This window comes from Salvelinus sp. IW2-2015, unplaced genomic scaffold (assembly GCF_002910315.2).
Source record: "Salvelinus sp. IW2-2015 unplaced genomic scaffold, ASM291031v2 Un_scaffold2415, whole genome shotgun sequence".
In the NCBI taxonomy this organism is placed as follows: domain Eukaryota; kingdom Metazoa; phylum Chordata; class Actinopteri; order Salmoniformes; family Salmonidae; genus Salvelinus; species Salvelinus sp. IW2-2015.
This window is the reverse complement of record NW_019943736.1, coordinates 68,135-78,602: the sequence shown is the minus strand read 5'-3', so window position 1 is coordinate 78,602 and position 10,468 is coordinate 68,135. Positions and strand designations below refer to the sequence as shown.

At 42.5% G+C, this 10,468-nt stretch overlaps 1 protein-coding gene across 1 annotated transcript in view; it reads right to left on the bottom strand.

Annotated features, from left to right (window-relative positions):
- LOC112073906 (CD276 antigen) overlaps positions 1-10,468 on the bottom strand; it is a 43,119-nt gene that overhangs the window by 4,122 nt on the left and 28,529 nt on the right. Inside the window, exon 3 of the mRNA XM_024141140.2 lies at positions 6,662-6,940. Coding sequence (XP_023996908.1) covers positions 6,662-6,940 — 279 coding nt within the window. The remainder of the gene's footprint in view (positions 1-6,661; positions 6,941-10,468) is intronic.

The window sequence follows — 10,468 nt, the reverse complement described above, 5'->3', positions numbered from 1 at the left end:
GCTGCAATTTTTTGGGGTGATATCAATTTATTTATTTTTTTGTCCATTAAAATAACATCAAATTGATCAGGAATACAGTGAAGACATTGTTAATGTTGTAAATGACTATTGTAGCTGGAAACGGCTGATTTGTTTTATGGAATATCTACATAGGCGTAGAGGCTCATTATCATCAACCATCACTCCTATTTTCCAATGGCACGTTATGTAAACGTAAAGTTTGGGGTCACTTAGAAATGTCCTTGTTTTTTAAAGAAAGCACATTTTTGCCCATTAAAATAACAACAAATTGAAATACAGTGTTGACATTGTTAATGTTGTAAATTACTATTGAAGCTGGAAACGGCTGATTTGTTTTATGGAATATCTACACAATATGCTTGAAAATATGGAGAGTGGTACACAGTAATGTGTTGTATTTGCTCCAAACATAACACTTTTTTTATTCAGGACAAAAAAGTGATTTGCCGTGCCACATTTTAACTTTAGTGCCTTGTTGCAAACAGGATGCATGTTTTGAAATATTTGTATTCTGTACAGGCATCCTTCTTTTCACTCTGTCAATTAGGTTAGTATTGTGGAGTAACTACAATGTTGTTGATCCATCCTCAGTTTTCTCTTATCACAACCATTAAACTCTGTGACTGTTTTAAAGTCACCATTGGCCTCATGGTGAAATCTGAGTGGTTTCCTTCCTCTCCAGCAACTGAGTTAGGAAGGACGCCTGTATCTTTGTAGTGGCTGGGTGTATTGATACAACATCCAAAGTGTAATTAATAACTTCACTAGGCTCAAAGGGATATTCAATGTTTGCTTTTTTATTTTTAYCCATCTACCAATAGGTGCCATTCTTWGCGAGGCACTGAAAAACCTCCCCTGGTCTTTGTGGTTGAATCTGTGTTTGAAATGTACTGCTCGACTGAGGGACCTTACAGATAATTGTATATGTYGAGTACAGAGATGAGGTAGTCATTCAAAAATGTTGTTAAACACTATTGCACACAGAGTGAGTCCATGCAACTTAATGTTTTTTTGCTAAACAYATTTTTACTCCTGAAAGTATTTAGGCTTTCCATAACAAAGGGTTAAATACTTATTGACTCAAGACATTTGAGCTTTTAATTTTAAATTAAGTAGTAAAAAATTCTACATACATAATTCCACTTTGACATTACGGGGTGTGGACCAGAAAAAAAARTGCAATCCATTTTAAATTCAGGCTGTGACACAATAACATGTGGAACAGTCAAGGGGTCTGAATGCTTTCTGACGACACTATACATTTGGGAAGTATTCAGACCCCTTGACTTTTTCCACATTTTGTTACGTTACAGCCTTATTCAAAAATGGATTAAATAGTCCGTCCGTCCGTCCCCCCCCCTCATCAATCTACACACAATACACAATAATGACAAAGCAAAAAGTATTTTTGACAATTTTGTAAACTTATTCGAAATAAAAAATACTGAGTACTTGAAACCGCTATTGCAGTGATTACAGGTCCTTGGCGCTTTGGTTTTCATCTTTCTCCTCAATCCAGACTAGTCTCCCAGTCCCTGGGAATCACATTTTTATTTGGCCCCCGACAGCTGTAACCCCATACCCCAGTTTGGGAATACCTGCTCTGGAGTGGTGAATCATGTTTCACCATCTGACAGTCCGACGGACAAATCTAGATTTGGCAGATGCCAGGAGAACACTACCAGCCCCCATAGTGGCAACTGTAAAGAACGGAAATCTGTCTTTCTGTTTTCATTATTCCGGCTCCGAGACAGATTGACACACAACATCAGGAGATTTAGGCTCCTCTTTCTAATAACAGTTCTGTGGTTGAGAGAAAATACACTGGCCTGTATGTTCCAATGGAAGGGTGTTTGTGGTTTCTGTGCTGTAAACACTACTCAACTCAAATTAAAGGATTAGCTAATTCCATGTTTGTCAAATATGGAGTAAATGTTTGTCAAGACGGGAATATGGTCTCAGCTTGACTCAATGCCACAGGGTGGGGTCTGAACCCAAGTCTCCCACAGGGAGAACCAGGCATCTTAACCATTAGCCCAATAGGAAATGCACTCTTGGCCAAAGGGTGACAGTAGCTATGTTTCAATTAACTTGTCTAGTATTTTTTAATTATGGCTGCAAGCCCTATATTGGGATGAATATGAAAATAGATGTGACAAATGCCAGCTAGGGTGTTTCCATTTAACCATCTTCTGTCGATAAAAACAGCTGGCCCAGAATGACACACACAAACAAGTAACAAACTGTAGTGACCCTATGTTTAAAAACGAGGATATCCATATAACGAGGATATTTGCCACTTCAGCATGCTTTTGTCACACAAGTCGATGCCACTCGAGGGTACGGACCAGAAGGTTGAGGGTTCACCGACCCCCTGSGGGATCGTCTGAGACCAGCCTCCCTTGTGTGTATGGAACATTTCTGGGATCTTTTATTTCAACGGTGACTTTAAAACAGTTACAGAGTTGAATGGCTGTTATGCTGTTCTCCGTATGCGTCACTGTGCATATTTTGACAGCAAGATAAACCCCTTCACATCAACAACCCTCAAAGCGTCTCCATGTTCCCAAGATGTGAGTTGAAAGAGCGTGAAACTGAAACACAAAACACAATAATGTCTGCATCAGACAATGTAATCTGTCCTAAAATACATACTAGATATGAACGTAACCTGATATGTTGCTCACACTGACAACTAGCAAAAGCTAGGCTAACATACGGTAGCAATTAAGCTAGTGCTGTACATCTATCCCACAAATAATGCTCTGAAACGAAAGATATATGAAAAAGGAATGAAAATACTCCGTGACAAAGCTTCCTAAGGTATACAACGTAAAGGATGGATGAAGATTGTAAGCAGACAAATGAAACGGAGCACTCTGAGCTCTACACGAGGCAACAATGACCMACGTCCTCCTAACAGGTCACATGACGGGTCATTTTCTAGCTAAAGGAAAATACTCCACATCAACACTAGGGGGAGCCAAATGCAAGGTAAGTAATATAGGTAAGTATTAGAACAAGAACAGAACAGCTGTGATAGGAACAAAAAAACGAGGATGGATCAACAACATTGTGGTTACGTCACAATACTAACCTAATTGACACAATGAAAAGAAGGACGCCTGTACATTAAAATATTCTAAAACATGCATCCTGTTTGCAATAATGCACTGAAGTAAAACTGCAGAAAAATTTGCAAAGAAATTACATTTATGTCCTGAATATAAAGCATTATGTTTGGGGCAAACACAACACATCACTGAGTACCACTTCATATTTTCAAGCATGGTGGTGGCTGCATCATGTTATGGGTATGCTTGTCATCACCAAGGACTTGTGAGTTAATGATAAAWAAAAACAGAATAGAGCTGAGCAAAAGGCTAAATCCTAGAGGGAAACCTGGTTCTATCASGAATCAAGGTAAGACCCAAGTGCAGACTGTGTGAAGTAACAATGTTTATTGTAACAACAGGGGCAGAGGTTGGTAATCCAGAAGTGGAGCAAAGGTACAGGATGGCAGGCAGGCTCAGGCAGAGTGGTCAGGCAGGTGGGGTCAGGACAGTCAAGGGTCAAAAACCAGGAGGATGAGAAGAAAAAAAAGACTCAAAAACAGGAGCACAGACGAGAACTGGTTGACTCGAACAAACAAGAYGAACTAGCACAGACAGAAAACAGGTATAAATACCCAGAAGAYAAGTGGGGAAGACACCTGGAAGAGGTGGAGACAAGCACAAGGTGAAACAGATCAGGGCGTGACAGTACCCCCTCCCCCACAGGGACGGCACCTGGCGTCTGGATAACTGATTGACTGGCAGATTATTGCTCCCACAYCGCCGTGGCCCAGGCGAGTGCCCTCCCGGACATCAGCGTAATGATATACACTATCCTCGAGCGGTCTGAGGGGAACGAAGAAGGCTGCAGCTCGAAAACGAGGATGCACTGGGAGAGAAAGGCCCGGCAGGTTCTGGGATYGCCATCGTAGCGCTCCCGGGGAGGTATGCGGGGTTCCCGGGAAGCCGGGATGACGACGCTGCTACCAGCCGGGTTACAAAGGGGGCTGGGAGGTTACCGTCGTGGTAGGCTTCCTAGTAGACAACCCACGGAATTGCTCTCGCAATGCGTCCAAGGTTAGGTCGTAACGTTCGGACACGGCCTGGAACCCTTCCATCAGACCGCGAAGCAACTCCTCGTGSCTACCAACGAGGGCTCCTTGGGAGGAGATGTCGTTGCGGAGCTGGTCCAAGTTTGCTGGGTCAGTCATTGGCCAATTCGTACTATCAGGAATCAAGGTAAGACTCAAGTGCAGACTGTGTGAAGTAACAATGTTTATTGTAACAACAGGGGCAGGMAAACGACAGGTTAAAACAGGCAGGGGTCGATAATCCAGAGTAGAGGTCAAGGTAGAGGACGGCAGGCAGCCTCAGGTAAGGTAGAGGTGTGTAATACAGTGGTGGAGCAAAGGTACAGGACGGCAGGCAGGCTCGGGGTCAGGGACAGGCAGAGAGGTCAGGCAGGCAAGAACAATGTCAGGACAGTCAAGGGTCAAAAACCAGGAGGACGAGGAAAAAAAGAGACTGGAAAAACAGGAGAAGAGACAAAACGCTGGTTGACTTGAAGAAACAAGACGAACTAGCACAGACAGAAAACAGGTATAAATACCCAGAAGATAAGTGGGGAAGACGCCTGGAAGGCGACACCTGGAACGGGTGGAGACAAGCACAAGGACAGGTGAAACAGATCAGGGCGTGACAGGTTCAGTCTGCTTTCCAACAGAYACTGGGAGACAAATTCCCCTTTCAGCAGGACAATAACCTAAAACACAAGGCCAAATACTGTATAAAGTAAAGTTGCTTACTTAGATGACATTGAATGTTCCTGAGAGGCCTAGTTACAGGTTTGACTTAAATCGTCTTGAAAATCTATGACAAGACTTCAAAATGGCTGTCGAGCAATGATCAACAACCAACTTGACAAGAGCTTGAAGAATTTTTAAAAGAATAATGTGCTAATATTGTGCAATCTAGATGTGCAAAGCTCCTTAGAGACTAACCCAGAAATACTCACAGCTGTAATCACTGCCAAAGGTGATTCTAACATGTATTGACTCAGGGGGTTAAATACGTATCTAATCAAGACATTAGTGGGGGTTTTTTAATTAGTTTTTTTTACAAAAGTTTGAATTTAGTAAAGGGGTGTGAATACATTCTGAAGGCTCTGTACATACCTCATGAGCTTAGTTCAACAGTCTTAACCCAACATATACAGTGCCGTGAAAAAGTAATTGCCCCCCAATTGAGATGTCTTGAAAGGACTTGAAACGAGCAGTTCATGCTTGAAAACCCACAAATGTCATTGAGTTAAAGCAGTTCCGCATGGAAGAGTGGGCCACTGTTGTGAGAGACTGATCAACAACTACAGAATATACTTTTTCAAGGCACTGTAAGCTTGCTTTACTCCAATGTTAGTAAAAAAATATATATAATTGTAAACAAATACTGTATTCAAAACATGGTTACAACTATATATTTTGATCTCATGAATGGCCAGTCTTTGTATCTATAGCTACACCCCCATCCCTTAGCCATTTTACCCCCCAAAAAAGGTGAGGTCTTCTTTGTTATTGTTTGAACAGATTTCCCCTTTAAGAAAAAATATTATGTTTCCTAGGAAACATGTCTCCACAGGCACAGCTGTGTGTAAACTGAATGAAAATACAAGATGTAAAGTGTTGATGAGCTCATGAGCTCCAAAAAAAAATCCCATACATTTTCCATAGCCTCAATAAGCGTATTTCTCTCTAATTGTGTGCACAAATTTGTTTACATCCCTGTTAGTGTGCATTTCTCCTTTGCCAAGATAATCAATCCACCTAACAGGTGTGGCATATCAAGACAGAATGATCATTACAACATGTTCGGCTAAACTTTGATCATTGAGGTAGTAAATGAATGAAAGGAAATGAAAGAGACTGGGTTATGTTAGAAGTTAATGGTTCTCAGAAGAAAGAAGAAGGCTTTGTGTTTGATGGAGGAGAGGAGGTGTGCTGATACAGTAGATGAAAGTAGATTAGTACAGTAGATTACAGTAAGAGAGTAATAAATGTTTGGTATCCTGTTACCCTCTTTGTTAGCTTCCTGTAGAGCCATAAAATGTAAGGATTGGAGAGAAAGGGGAGTGTCTTAAGTAGAACGAATATATAAACTGTKAAGTCTSAAATGTTTTGCTGTCTGTTTTCAGCTGTACAGAACCTTTGGGGAAATGATTAAACTTGGTTAAAGCTTCTCTAATGTCCGTGAGTTATTTACTCTGAAAAAAAAGAACCTAACACAGTTGCACCTTGTGCTGTGGACACTAAAATCCCACTCTTGAATGTGCAGTTTTATCCCAATGCCACAGATGTCTAAAATTTTGAGGGAGAAGGCTATTTCGCATGCTGACCGCAGGAATGTCCACCAGAGCTGTTCCCAGTCTCAATATAGTTTTTTTGTCCTGTTGCTATTCATCTGCTTTCAATATCAACTGTTTTCATCTGTTTTGAAACGCTTTAAAAAAAAAWGTAACTTAAAAGAGTATTACTATTATCATTAATCAATGAAACGAGGTATTCAATCAAACCATTCAGMGGACATCAGCTCACCATAGCTCAGTGACCTCTCCATGACCTGCTCCAGGAGCTGGTTCCTCAGGGAGAAGGTGTAGTTGACTGCCCCACCAGCCTGCATCACCAACTGGGTGCGGAGGGAGAGGAGCAGGCCCGGGGCCCTGGACGACTGGGTCACTGAGATGTTATGCGTGAGGTTATGGCCATTCAGGTCCAACCAGCGGACCTCTGGTTCTGGGTAACCTTCAGTCTCATAGAGGAAGGTCATGTAAGAGTGCTGGGCCTGGACTGTGAGGTGAGGCTCTGTGTAGAATGCTAGAGAGAGAGAGAGAGAGAGAGTGGAGTGGGATAGAGAACAGACAGGCATTACATGAAGGGGGAAACAGGGGGACAAGCAACCATTTTTCATCCTGTCAGTCCCCAAATCGCAAGGTGAGTTGAGGCCGTCTGGGTAGAGAGAGAGAGAGAGGAGAGAGATGAGACTGAGAGAGAGAGAGGAGAGCGAGAGAGCGAAGGGAGAGAGAGAGAGAGAAAGCACGAGAAGAGAAAGAGAAGAGAGATGAGAGAGACGAGAGATGAGTAGAGAAGCGAGAAGAGGAGGTGGGATAGTTAGAGAGAGAGAAGAGAGAGGAAAGGATGGGATAGAGAGAGAAGAGGAGTGGGAAGAGAATGAGGAAGCGAGAGAAAGACAGAGAGAGAGAGAGAGGAGTGGGAATAGAGAGAGTGAGGAGTGGGATCGAGAAAGATGGGAGTGGGATAGAGAACAGACAGGCATTACACGAAGGGGGAAACAGGGGGACAAAGCAACCATCTCATTTCTGTCCGCAGTCCTCCCCATCTCATGCGCGCAGTTAACCTTGTTGACCCATCGTCACAACTCTACCTTTAAGCCGAAGTTGGTGCCGTTCTCCTTGTTCGGGCAGCGTTCCAGCGGTCGTCGTCGCGGGCTTTCTAGCTGCCACCGATCTACCGTTTTATTTTTCCATTTGTTTTGTCTTTGATTGTTTGACACAACCTGGTTCCCATGACCTCTAATCATTTTCTATCTTTAACCCTCTGGTTCCTAATTATGGTTTGGTGCGTCGTTTTGTTCCTTGTTGAGTGTTATTAGACTGCTGTGTTATGGTGTGTTTTCTTCCTGCGGGTAAGCTTTTACTGGTTTGTTTCTTATGCGGTAATCATGTATGTTATATTTTACTCAGTTCTGTGTCTGCGCCCTGACCCGTCTCACCGCCTGCAGTAACGACCTGACACATGACACCACTCTCTTAATTCTCAGATAGAAATGTGTTGGCTTTCTTCTTCTTCCAAATATCCCACGCAGTGAATCCCTGATGACCACTCCAATCATCTCTTCCGTCATCACTAAATATAATAGAAGAATATAGTAGAAGGTAATATCCACAAAGGCTACTTAGTTTCAAAGGTATATCACTAAAAGGCTTTCATCTGGTTAGTGCCATTTCTCTTTGGGACTTTCCAGGGGAGGCGGAGAAAGTATAGACGAGATGGGAGAGAGAGGAGTAAGAAGAGCAAGGAGCGAGAGAGAGAGGAGGGAGGAGAGTTAGCTTCTTCTTTTTATCATATAGGTCATAGGAAAACATATATCCTCAACCTGAGAAAAAACTGGTAGATCCTCCAGCTAGCGAAAGGGTCTGGCTAGGATTCCCGCTGAGTGTTACAGGGTTATTTCATCCTACTACACCAAGCAGCAAAGGTCTAAATGGCTTATCCCCGTGTTTTAAGAAAAAAGAGGGTTTCTTCTCTTCTTCTCAGCTCTTCCTTCCATCTCCAGACAAGACTAACAAAGGGAGGGTAGCAATGAGGATGGCGCAAAGTCCCGAGACACAGCTGTCTTTGAGAAAGATAACAAAGGGTTAGTTACACCTAATATACAAATTGAGGGAATCCTAGAGGCATGTTCCGAATGCCCGATTGAGCCAGACCCCAGGATTATTAGAAAAATCAGAATGCAAGCACACGCGGCGTAAAAGTTTATCCCCCTCTGCTTCCTCTTCTCATGCCCTTTCTCTCCTCACTCCAAACAACTCTCGGAGAGCAAAGTGAATGAAGAGCGATAGAGAGGAGACGGAGAGGAGAGGAGAGGACGGGAGAGGAAGAGGAAGAGGAGTAGGAAGAGGAAGAGGAGCAAGGAGAGGAGGAAGGAGAAAGGAGAGGAGAAAGGAGTCGAGAGAGCGACCGTAGGAAGGGCTAAAGTGGGTCTGGACGTGAAAAAGTTAAGAGTGGCCTTGAGGTTCCCTGAAAGTCTTCATTCAGAATGTTTAACAATGTAAACAGCATTTGTGTAGATGAATGTCTCTTTCCTCTGTACCTGGTTTCAAAAAGAGCTAGGTAGCAAAACAACGAAAGGTTCACAATCCATGGCTCCAAAGCTGTCTAACTAGCTGAGCTACTCTGAAAGTAGCGAAAAACAAGTTGGTAAAATAAACATGTCTTATTWTGTTCTGAGTCAATTTGTTTCTCTTGGCTTGAATGTAAAAGTTATATTTGGCGATCCACAAAACAAATCTGTGACAGAACATTCAGTCAGTGAATCAGGTCTCCATGGTATCCAGATACTCTTTCTGCTCTASATKCCTTCAAACTACCGTAAAAACCCTTAAGTGACGCCCTAACCTAAGGACATGTAACACTAAGCAGTATGTTCATTTAAACATTGAAAAGTGTGGACCTGCATAGACACTGGACCAGTGTTAAATTTAACACTCTCAGTGTTAGAATTTGCTGTGTGTGTGTGTGTGTGTGTGTGTGTGTGTTATGGTTATGGTATGATGCTTTTATTGCATCAAATGGTTGTTTTATTGCAACAGAATAAGGGGTTGTTAGAACGCTCATCTGTGTTCTACTGAGGATGGGCCTCTGGGAGAATTGACACTGACAGGAGATTTATGCCGTTTGGGTAAAAAAAAAGAAAAGCCTAATGAGCATTCCAGATCATGAGTTAATGTTTCTGTTCTATACCGTACCAGGGAGACATGAACCCAGGACCAAACTCTTTGTCTCTACACAATGAGAACTGTATTTACAGCAGATACTGTCTACTGTGAATTATAGGTATCTTTCATACAAATCTTAACCTTGTGACCCRTTCTGTACRTGTTACGTCCGTCGTTGGAATGAGACCAAGGTGCAGCGTGGTAAGCGTACATCTTTCTTTATTTAGATGAACACCAAAAAAAACACCAAAAGATAAACGAACGTAACGTTCTGCAGGCTACACAGTAACTGTACAAAAACAAGATCCCACAAACTAAGGTGGGGAAACAGGCTGCCTAAGTATGATCCCCAATCATAGACAACGATAGACAGCTGCCTCTGATTGGGAACCATACCCGGCCAACAAAGAAATAGACAAACTAGAATGCCCACCCAAATCACACCCTGACCTAACCAAATAGAGAAATAAAAAGGCTCTCTAAGGTCAGGGCGTGACAGTACATCTGTTGTTCGTCGTGTAGGTTGAAAGGGGTGTATCTTGGCTATAAAATACCTTTGTACTTTTTGTCTCAGGCCTCTCAATGAATTATCTGGGGGTTCACTTTATATGTGTGTGTTATATTGACCTGCTCCCTTATTAATAAGTGAATAAAGATTTAGTTTAAGTATAACTCTGACTTGTGTGATAAGTTTGTCTCTCCTCATTGGATAGTAAAGAAATGATCATGGTCACTGTGCGAGAGATGGAAGACAAAAGCCAAAGGGAGTGGAATAGAGAGAACAGACAGGCATTACATAAAGGGGGAAACAGGGGGACAAAGAAACCATTCATCTGTTAGTCCCCAAATCCAGGTGAGGTGAGGCTCTGTGTAGAGAGAGAGAGAG